The sequence below is a fragment of the Acipenser ruthenus genome, unplaced genomic scaffold (assembly GCF_902713425.1).
Source record: "Acipenser ruthenus unplaced genomic scaffold, fAciRut3.2 maternal haplotype, whole genome shotgun sequence".
Lineage (NCBI taxonomy): Eukaryota > Metazoa > Chordata > Actinopteri > Acipenseriformes > Acipenseridae > Acipenser > Acipenser ruthenus.
Window position 1 is genome coordinate 1 of NW_026708715.1, and position 11,725 is coordinate 11,725.

The window sequence follows — 11,725 nt, forward strand, 5'->3', positions numbered from 1 at the left end:
AAAAACAAGTTTCAGGGATATAATAAAAAAAAAAACAGAATTGGAAACCAAATAACATGAGTGATAAGTGAGTAAGAAAAGTATTTATTTTTTAGAAGCTTTTTATTCAATACCATAACAATGACCATACAGTATCATTTATATAGTGATCTTCCTGTGCAAGCATCCCAGGGCGCTTTACACAAATACACAGCAAGCCAAAAGAGCTCCAAACTATTCACTAGGGAAAGGCCAAATCAAAGAGATATAAAATTTAAAAATACTCATTCTGGGTAAAAGCTGGAAGTGAGTTCCAGAGTGAAGGAGCTTGAAAACTGAAAGCCCTCGCACTAATCTTAAACCACATTTGTGTTTCAGAATGCTTCAAGATCCAGACGTGGATTCTGTCATTTTCTGGTTTCTACATGGCAATCTTGCAGCAGCGTGCAATGACCCCGATCCGGTTTACAGCGTCGAAATCGGCTTTGCACACTGGCAGAGGCGGTCTGGTCATTGCTGATATCCCAGTAGCAGCCGGCATTAGTGCAGGAGCAGCACATCACCTTGTAACCTGCAAAGGAAAGAGAGCAAAAACCATTTACAATTCTGCCCCCTCAGATTGTAACGATGCCCTCCAAGCGAGTGATGAGGTAATAATCCTGTCATCAGCATCAGGCACGCGCTGATTAACACTGACTCACTCGTCTTTGATTCAATTCAATGGGCTGAGATGCAAGATACTACATGGCTGTGGGGAAATTCATAATTAATATTGAATGTACTGGTAAAATGACATTTCCATTCTTAAATCTATGAGAATTGAGATGCTGTGATGTTAATCAAGGACAAGATACTGCTAGTCTCGTAGAAATAAACAAAGCTGATTCTTATCTTTTAATTAAGAATGCCTGACTGGGAAACCAACTTTCTTGATGTAAAGGGTTGAGAAGGGCAGCACCTGGTGGATACAAGGTGTCATGACTATTTATTATTATTTATTTCTTAACAGACGCCCTTATCCAGGGTAACAATTGTTACAAGATATTACATTATTTTTTACGCATTATTTTTACATACAATTACCCTTTTATACAGCTGGGTTTTTACTGGAGCAATCTCTGTAAAGTACCTTGCTCAAGGGTGTACAGCAGCAGTGTCCCCCACCTGGGATTGAACCCACAACCCTCCGGTCAAGAGTTCAGAGCCCTAACCACTACTCCACACTGCAGCTCCTTCAATTGTTACACATTAGTCCAAACGTAATGTGACTAATGTGTAACAATTGAAATGATTACATTGGTTTTAGAATACTTTTAATAACTAATCTTGCAGATGCAAGTTTAAGAATTATTTAAGTATGTTTTCCCAATAATATTGAAATGTTTATTGTGTTTTAAAGTGAAAATAATAATAATGTGTTTAACATGCTTGTAACAGTAATTTAGTAATGAGAATGAAACTGAAATTTGTATCCTTCTATGATCACTGTAACTAAAGTTATATCAAAATGAAGTTTTATTTTTTTTAAAAAGTATATCTCTGTGGAAGGACGAGTTACCAGTGTTAATGACGCGCATTGCTTGTGTAAAAGGATCTCTCTCTCTCTCTCTCTCTCTCTCTCTCCTCTCTCTCTCTCTCTCTCTCTCTTCTCTCTCTCTCTCTCTCTCTCTCACACACGAACACCTAAGTATTAGAATTTAAGATTCAAGTAAAATACTATTAGTTTGTAGAAGAAATATCTACATGCAAACTAGAAGTAAAAAAAATGTAGTAAGTAGAATAATGGAATGGTGGATATCATTGTATAATGAATATGATAAACGTTAAGGACTAAAACCCTCTATTTATACTTAAATATTCCTCACATAATGGAGGCATCGTCCTTTATATTGAGAAATTAATATGAACTAATGTTTGTATTTTACCAATATAGTGGGGTTATTGCCTATGATATAGAGGTATTAATGTTAAATATGACATCTTCCTAGATACATGGCAAACATGCCAGAACATGGTAAACATGGACACTAACCTTTAGGACATTCCACCTGGTAGCCTCTACTTCGGACAGTAATGCAGGACAGAGTCACTTTCTGCATCGCTTTAGAGCCTGAAAACACAACACAAAGCACAAGAGTTTAGGAAGGAGAAGAGGCTGTTCTGCCCATCAAGGCTCATCCCTTCCCAGCACCCTCTAACAGGGAGATCTCATTTAAAAGCACAGAATCTAGTCCATTCTAAAACGTTCCCAGTGTTTCAGATCCTACTGCTTCACCTGGTAGGCTAGTCCATGCATTTATAATCTCTGTGTAAGAAAGTGCTTCCTACATTCCCTTCTAAACTTCTTTTTACTCAGCTTCCATTCATGCCCTCTTGTTCTGCTGTCTGTGCTCAATTTAAAGTAGTGTCTTGGGTTAACTTTATCCAGTTCTCACTTGAGTGTTTGGATAGGTGCGGATGGAAGCTGGTTTCTTACCCACAGATTCTGTCAGATTGCTCATCAGATCATCCTGAGGGTATGTCTGAGCGTCGGCAGCACAGAACATAGTGATCACAGCCAGCAACACAGCAACTCTCATCTTCATGGTCTCAGGACTTCACTCTCTGGAGAAACAAGCACAGCAACGTTACTCTTTACCACGTTGTTACACAGTGGACCCGGCTTACCAAGGCCTTACACAATATGAGAAACCGAACGATTCAGCCCATCAGCGCTCGTCTGGTTCCTAGTAGCTGGTTGCCTCCACTTCTTCTTCTGTCCCAAATCTGTGTCCTTTTCTGGCTGGATTGCTGCTGTTCTGCCATTTGTCAAGAATGTTCTCTTCTTTTGAATTCAGGAAATTGCATTTTTAACAAACTTGGCTGCAACTGACTTCTGACTTTGTTTATTTTCTAACTTTTTATTTTCAAACTCGTTGAGCTAAAGTAAGTGTGGTTTACCTCCTCTTAGAAGTCACCATAACTGCAAGTCAAGTTGTTTCTGGTGACGTGGTCAACTCCTCAACCAATGCAATTATCAGAACTAATTATACAGACGCGTACAAAATCAATCTTTCATGCAATTAAGCAAATTATGCATTTGAGCGGAGTGCAATACCATGTAAACACATAGCGAATTTGTGGTACCCAGAAATTGCTATGCATTTATGTGTATGCAGTTATCTGATATGCAATTAAGTGGAGTGCACTGTATCTATGCAAAAGTATAATATGTTTTCTTTTTATTATTATTAATAATAATAATAATAATAATAATAATAATAATAATAATAATAATAATAATAATAATCACAGTTTTGTAACATGAACAGCAACAACAAAAAATATCAAATTGCACTTTGCAGTAGAGTCCTAAAACTGTTGCACTGTTCTACACTCTCTAATATAGCTGAACAGATCACACTTACCGATGCAGGGGCGGGTGGCTTTCTTCTTTGTACACAGTGGTAAAAGTCAGCTTATATAGTGCTGACAGTCCTATTGACTGCTCCTACACCAGGGCGTTCCCAGTGCATTTTTATTGCCTAATACCTGATCACTGCAAGTCATTTTCAGTAAATACAATTACTAATACAGTATTTCCTAGTTGCATAGTTTTGCAATAATGTTATTTGGCAATACAGAAAAACAATGTTGTACTTGTTTGCATGTCGCAGCACACCTTTTATCACTATGCAACTTGTGTGCCATTTTCTGTCCTTTAATATGGCACAAGCGCTGATACAGTAACTGAAAAGATGCAGACCACATATCAAGCTAAAGCCTCTGTACTGCAACTGAATGTACATGTATGTGTGTATGTGTAGATGAAGCCTGTAGTTTAGTTTAGAGCAGGGGTTCCCAATCCAGGTCCTGGGGGAGCCCTGTGGCTGCTGGTTTTCATTCCAACTGAGCTCCCAATTACTTAATAAAACCATGAATTGAACTGATAATTTGCTTAATTACACCTTTTTACTTGTTTTCAGCTGTTAAACAGTTGCAGATTTCAAGTTAGCTGTAACATTTTATAAGTAACTTGAACTCTGCAACTGTTTAAGATCGGAACACAATTAAAAAAGTCTAATTAAGCAAATTATCAGTTTAATTAAGGGTCTAGTTAAGTAATTGGGTGCTCAGTTGGAATGAAAGCCAACAGACACAGGGGGTCCCCAGGACCAGGATTGGGAAACCCTGGTTTAGATTACATCGTTGCTGTTCAAAAGTTTAGATACATGTCTATTTTATTGTTTTGTGCAGTCTCTGATTTCAGTATCTCATTTCTATGGTTCTCCAGACAGACCCTTATAAAAGTTTACCAGGGTTTTTCTGCATGGTAATTATGCAGTTTTCCCTTCCTCCCCTAGGGTTATACTACTTGGCGATGTCATAACTCCTTGCCGTGGTCCACTGTGATGTCACTAGATGAATTGTGATGTCACACACCACTATTTTTGTAATAATTTTTTTTATGAAATCATCAACAGCAGCCACAGTTCCAGCTCCACACTGTAAAGCTTGGAGTGTGTTGAGTTGCGTGTACCTGTACCATTAAAAAGCACATCAGGACAGTGACGATGAATGGAAAAGGCTAACTTGCTGCGTGGTTTGTATCCAGTGCCCAGCCTTGGCTCTGTCAGCGCAGTCTTGAGGAGGAGGAGCTACAGGTTCCAGGTGTCTCTGCTGCTGGATGAGCTGGCCCATGTTCCCCTGGTGAACGGAGTGCTCTTCTGCAAGGTCAGGCTTCTGGACGGGAGCTACAAGCACGAGTCTATGAGGTACATTAACATGAGGAAAGAGCCCACTCACCCGCTTCCTAGCAGCTGATCGGTTTCAGAACCTCAAAGTTAAAGGATCCTAATGATTCAGCATCACCATTGTGGCTTGGTAACCCTTGGTAACCTTTAATAACCCTTGATAACCCATTCCATACCCTCACCGCCCCCTGTGTAAAGAAGTGTCTCCTACCCTCTGTTCAAAGTCTGTCTCCACTTCCAACTGTCCCTGGTCCTGGTTTCTGTGCTGCTCTTAAAGTATTGGTTCAGGTTAACTTTGTCCTTTGAAGATTTTTAAAGACTTCATTCAGGCCCCCCCCCCCCCCCCCCAATTCTTCTTTGTTCAATTCCTTCAACATTGTCTTTGTAGCTCATTCCTTAAGCCCTGGGGCTCTCTCCAAGGCCAGCATGTCCTTGGTAATGAAGTGACTTCAATTGAACACAGTATTCTGAGTGTGTTCTCGTCTGCAGCTTGTGTATTTCAGTCTTTCCAGATCTTTTACTTTATGCTTTTTAAATGATTTATTTATTTTGCTGCTGCTTTTTCAATTGCCTGTAGGAAGGAGGTTCACCTCAGTTCAGTTCGGTGGAACAAGACTTTGGATTTTGAGTACAGGACTGGTAGAAACCCTTGGACAGGAACGCTCCAGGACTGTGTGTGCAGAGTGTCAGTGTGCAAGGTGAGCACAGCTCCAGGACTGTGTGTGCAGAGTGTCAGTGTGCAAGGTGAGCACAGCTCCAGGACTGTGTGTGCAGAGTGTCAGTGTGCAAGGTGAGCACAGCTCCAGGACTGTGTGTGCAGAGTGTCAGTGTGCAAGGCGAGCACAGCTCCAGGACTGTGTGTGCAGAGTGTCAGTGCATAAGGTGAGCACAGCTCCAGGACTGTGTGTGCAGAGTGTCAGTGTGCAAGGCGAGCACAGCTCCAGGACTGTGTGTGCAGAGTGTCAGTGCATAAGGTGAGCACAGCTCCAGGACTGTGTGTGCAGAGTGTCAGTGTGCAAGGCGAGCACAGCTCCAGGACTGTGTGTGCAGAGTGTCAGTGCGCAAGGTGAGCACAGCTCCAGGACTGTGTGTGCAGAGTGTCAGTGTGCAAGGTGAGCACAGCTCCAGCACTGTGTGTGCAGAGTGTCAGAGTGTGCAAGGTGGGCACAGCTCCAGGACTGTGTGTGCAGAGTGTCAGTGTGCAAGGTGAGCACAGCTCCAGCACTGTGTGTGCAGAGTGTCAGAGTGTGCAAGGTGGGCACAGCTCCAGGACTGTGTGTGCAGAGTGTCAGTGTGCAAGGTGAGCACAGCTCCAGGACTGTGTGTGCAGAGTGTCAGAGTGTGCAAGGTGAGCACAGCTCCAAGACTGTGTGTGCAGAGTGTCAGTGCACAAGGTGAGCACAGCTCCAGGACTGTGTGTGCAGAGTGTCAGAGTGTGCAAGGTGGGCACAGCTCCAGGACTGTGTGTGCAGAGTGTCAGTGTGCAATGTGAGCACACAGCACACAGCAAGCTCAAGGGGGGCCTTTTAGAAACCCCCTCACATATCAGGAATCAAACAGTAACAGTGATGTGTTTGCCAGAATTTCAGTACATCTTATCCTGGGTGGAGATGTCATCCCGTGCATAGAACACCAAACCTAATACTTACTCTGTGGCCACACCTGTTGTACGAGTTGTGTCATTTATAATGGGAAGATAATTGCCACATTTTCATAAGAAACATTTATAATCATTGTTATTTCTAATTGGAGTCAAAAAACATGAGCCATGACAGTTCTGCTTTGGGTTTAGCAGCAGCCCAAGCAATTAAAACTCAACAGCCATAAGAACATAAGAACATAAGAACATAAGAAAGTTTACAAACAAGAGGAGGCCATTCGGACCATCTTGCTCAGCTTCTTGAAGGATCCCAGGGTGTCACTTGAGAGTTGGTTCCAGATCCTCACAGTTCTCTGTGTAGAAAAGTGCCTCCTATTTTCTGTTTTGAATGCCCCTTTATAAAATCTCCATTTGTGACCCCTGGTCCTTGTTTCTTTTTTCAGGTCAAAAAAGTCCACTGGGTCGAGATTGTCAATATTTTTTAGAATTTTGAATGCTTGAATCAGATCACTGTGTAGTCTTCTTTGTTCAAGACTGAATAGATTCAATTATTTTAGCCTGTCTGCATACGACATGTCTTTTAAACCTGGGATAATTCTGGTCGCTCTTTTTTGCACTCTTTCTAGAGCGGCAATATCCTTTTTGTAACGAGGTGTCCAGAACTGAACACAATATTCTAGATGAGGTCTTAGTAATGCATTGTAAAGTTTTAACATTACTTCCCTTGATTTAAGTTAAACACTTTTCACAATATATCCAACAATCTTGTTGGCCTTTTTTATAGCTTCCCCACATTGTCTAGATGAAGACATTTCTGAGTCAACATTAACTCCTAGGTCTTTTTCATAGATTCCTTCTTCAATTTCAGTATCTCACATATGATATTTATAATGCACATTTGTATTGCCTGCGTGCAGTACCTTACACTTTTCTCTATTAAATGTCATTTGCGATGTGTCTGCCCAGTTCTGAATGCTGTCTAGATCATTTTGAGTGACCTTTGCTGCTGCAACAGTGTTTGCCACTCCTTCTATTTCTGTGTCGTCTGCAAATTTAACAAGTTTGCTTACAATACCAGAATCTAAATTATTAATGTAGATTAGGAATAGCAGAGGACCTAATACTGATCCCTGTTGTTATATATGTATTTTTGTTTACGACTGTAAGTCACCCTGGATAAGGGCGTCTGCTGAGAAATAAATAATAATAATAATATATGTTATGGCAAATCTGCTGATGCAAATTAATGCTAATTCTATGTACACCTCCTAGTGGTTGGTTTTGAATCTACACAAGTGAATGCAAGTGTATTTGTACTTAACAAGGACGTATAGATAAAATATATCTGAAGGTTAACTGAACTCCTGCCCCTGTGTGTTTCATTAATAACACATCTTAGTTGAAGTACAAAACACAACAATTGGCGACGAGGACATATGTGTTTTTCTGACCCTGGCGGTTGCATCTTGTTTACGTTTTACCCCTTGTCCTCTCAGAGTTTTTTTTCAGTGGTTTGGGAGGACGCAGGGCCTTGAAAACAAGTGGACGACAGACTTGCAAAACAAATGGCAGGCTGTATCGGAAAAATTGATGTTTTCGACAGTAATACAGAAGAATGGATGATGTATACTGAGCGGCTTGAGCAATATTTTGCTGTAAATGATTTTGCAGATGAGAAGCGCGTCCCAGCCTTGTTAAGAGCTATGGGGGAAAAGCTTATAGTTTATTAAGGAGTTTGACTGCGCCTGAGAAAACGGCAAATAAAACATTCGCCGAAATAGTAAAACTAATGCAGGACCATTTTCGCCGAAGCCACTGCTAATAGCTGAACGGTTTAGGTTTCACAAGCGAAACCAGCTCGAAGGTGAAACCATCGCTGTTTATGTAGCAGAGCTTAAGAAGCTTTCTGAATATTGTCAGTTTGGAGAAGGTCTAAACGATGCATTACGCGATAGACTGGTCTGCGGCATTTTGCAAGAGAGCACACAGAAGAGGTTGCTAACGGAAGCAAACCTTACTTTCAAACGCGCAATACAACTTGCAGTTTCAATGGAAACGGCTGCTAGAGACGCAACTCAATTACAGACAGGAGTTAAAGCTGCTGCTAATGTACACAAAATGAGCAGAGCTGTAAAAAAAGGCCAAATAAAAGAGACTATATCACAAGCAGATACATGCTATCACTGTGGTAGAGGTTCACATATTTAAGAACGAAACCTGCAGAAAATGTATCAAGCGAGGGCACATTCAAAGAGTTTGCCATGCATGGAAAAACAAAGATAATGTGGAAGCATGCCAGCGTGTTACTTACCTTTAGAAAAACAGAAGTGTACACGCAGTTGAAGACACCTGAAAGGTTCTGAAAGCGAAAGTGGATTGGCTAGCCAAGAAATCTGCAATATAAATTGTGGTGATAAAAACGCGATTTGGCTCACACCAGAAATAAATGTGAAGCCTGTGAAGATGGAGCTGGATACAGGCTCTGCAGTGTCAGTCATGTCTCAGCTCGAGTGGAAAAAGCACTTTAAGGACATAAAGTTGCAGAAAACCACACTGTCACTGAAAACATACACCGGCAAAAGAATAAATCGTTTAGGAGTGACACCGGTGACAGTCTCATACAACAACCAAGAGTGTGTATGTTGTTCAAAAAGGGGGACCTGCCCTCTGGGGACGTGATTGGCTACTAAAGCTGAAAGTGGATTGGAAATCTATACATAGCCTACGTCTCTCTCAGTCCACCCCACAGTCAACTGAAGCCAAATTAAGTAAGATCCTGGAACAAGCAGCTCCAGTGTTTCAAGATGGAATCGGCACCCTCAAACAGATTAAAGGAAAAATTGTTATTACAGAAGGAGCTATGCCTAAATTCCACAAAGCCCACCCTGTGGTACACCACTGGTTACCTCACTCCATTTTGAGGTATCTCCTCTAATCAGTACTTTCTGCTTTCTACATGTTAACCACTCCCTAATCCATGTGCGTGCATTTCCTTGAATCCCTACTGCGTTCAGTTTGAGTATTAATCTTTTATGCAGTACTTTGTCAAAAGCTTTCTGGAAATCTAAATAAACTATGTCATATGCTTTGCAATTATCCATTGTCGATGTTGCATCCTCAAAAAAATCAAGTAGGTTAGTTAGACACGATCTCCCTTTCCTAAAACCATGCTGACTGTCTCCCAGTATATTGTTACCATATAGGTAATTTTTCATTTTGGATCTTATTATACTTTCCATAAGTTTACATATAATAGAAGTCAGGCTTATTGATCTGTCGTTACCTGGTTCAATTTTGTCTCCCTTTTTGTGGATTGGTATTACGTTTGCAATTCTCCAGTCTGTCAGTACAACTCCTGTGTCAAGAGACTGTTGCATGATCTTGGTTAGCGGTTTGTAAATAACTTCTTTCATTTCTTTGAGTACTATTGGGAGGAGCTCATCTGGCCCAGGGGATTTGTTTATTTTAAGAGCTCCTAGTCCCTTTAACACGTCTGCCTCTGTTATGCTAAAGTTATTTAAAACTGGATAGGAACAGGTTGACAACTCACCAAACAACACTGGTTTCCACAATTTACACAAATCACAACATAATCACACAACCACTTAATCACTGCCCTGCACTACGAGAACCAGTCTGGCTCTGAAAAGCAATCTCAGTTAATCATTTGAAAATACTGTATCTCAAAAGAATAGAAGGTGTTTTTATTCCTACTTCTTGAAAGTTTGAAAACCGAGATGACCTCTTTCCCAATCACTGCAAGTCATTTTCATTAAATACAATTTTTATTTGTGATGGATAAATGATATAAGTCATTAAGGTTTAAATGTATTATATAGGTTGTAAGGATTTTACAAAATCTAAACGTAACAATTGTACTGGAGAATTCTGCTTGTCTGTTCTCAGACTGTCGTCTCCTCTATGAGGTACATTAACATGAGGAAAGAGCCCACTCAGCAGCAGAGCTCATCCGCTTCCTAGCAGCTGATCAGATTCATAACCTCAAAGTTAAAGGATCCTAATGATTCAGCATCACCATTGTGGCTTGGTAACCCTTGGTAACCTTTAATAACCCTTGATAACCCATTCCATACCCTCACCGCCCCCTGTGTAAAGAAGTGTCTCCTACCCTCTGTTCAAAGTCTGTCTCCACTTCCAACTGTCCCTGGTCCTGGTTTCTGTGCTGCTCTTAAAGTATTGGTTCAGGTTAACTTTGTCCTTTGAAGATTTTTAAAGACTTCATTCAGGCCCCCCCCCCCCCCCCCCCTAATTCTTCTTTGTTCAATTCCTTCAACATTGTCTTTGTAGCTCATTCCTTAAGCCCTGGGGCTCTCTCCAAGGCCAGCATGTCCTTGGTAATGAAGTGACTTCAATTGAACACAGTATTCTGAGTGTGTTCTCGTCTGCAGCTTGTGTATTTCAGTCTTTCCAGATCTTTTACTTTATGCTTTTTAAATGATTTATTTATTTTGCTGCTGCTTTTTCAATTGCCTGTAGGAAGGAGGTTCACCTCAATTCAGTTCGGTGGAACAAGACATTGGATTTTGAGTGCAAGATTTGTAGAAACCCTTGGACAGGAACGCTCCAGGACTGTGTGTGCAGAGTGTCAGTGTGCAAGGTGAGCACAGCTCCAGGACTGTGAGTACAAAGTGTCAGTGTGCAAGGTGAGCACAGCTCCAGGACTGTGTGTGCAGAGTGTCAGAGTGTGCAAGGTGGGCACAGCTCCAGGACTGTATGTGCAGAGTGTCAGTGCGCAAGGTGGGCACAGCTCCAGGACTGTGTGTGCAGAGTGTCAGTGTGCAAGGTGAGCACAGCTCCAGGACTGTGTGTGCAGAGTGTCAGTGTGCAAGGTGAGCACAGCTCCAGGACTGTGTGTGCAGAGTGTCAGAGTGTGCAAGGTGGGCACAGCTCCAGGACTGTGTGTGCAGAGTGTCAGTGTGCAAGGTGAGCATAGCTCCAGGACTGTGTGTGCAGAGTGTCAGAGTGTGCAAGGTGGGCACAGCTCCAGGACTGTGTGTGCAGAGTGTCAGTGTGCAAGGTGAGCACAGCTCCAGGACTGTGTGTGCAGAGTGTCAGAGTGTGCAAGGTGGGCACAGCTCCAGGACTGTGTGTGCAGAGTGTCAGTGTGCAAGGTGAGCACAGCTCCAGGACTGTGTGTGCAGAGTGTCAGTGTGCAAGGTGAGCAAAGCTCCAGGACTGTGTGTGCAGAGTGTCAGTGTGCAAGGTGAGCACAGCTCCAGGACTGTGTGTGCAGAGTGTCAGTGTGCAAGGTGAGCACAGCTCCAGGACTGTGTGTGCAGAGTGTCAGTGTGGAAGGTGAGCACAGCTCCAGGACTGTGTGTGCAGAGTGTCAGTGTGCAAGGTGAGCACAGCTCCAAGACTGTGTGTGCAGAGTGTCAGTGCGCAAGGTGAG

General features: G+C 42.0%; 1 protein-coding gene across 1 annotated transcript; it reads right to left on the reverse strand.

The window, feature by feature from the left end:
- Positions 1–448: 448 nt before the first annotated feature.
- On the reverse strand, positions 449–3,420 carry LOC117401965 (resistin-like; the record flags this gene model as incomplete). The annotated part of the gene is made up of 4 exons (XM_034910334.2): positions 3,387–3,420; positions 2,456–2,583; positions 2,012–2,089; positions 449–550 (listed from the first exon to the last, which is right to left on the reverse strand). Coding segments are annotated over exons 2-4 (289 nt in total), but the record flags the coding sequence as incomplete, so codon positions are not given.
- Between the last annotated feature and the right edge of the window lie 8,305 nt (positions 3,421–11,725).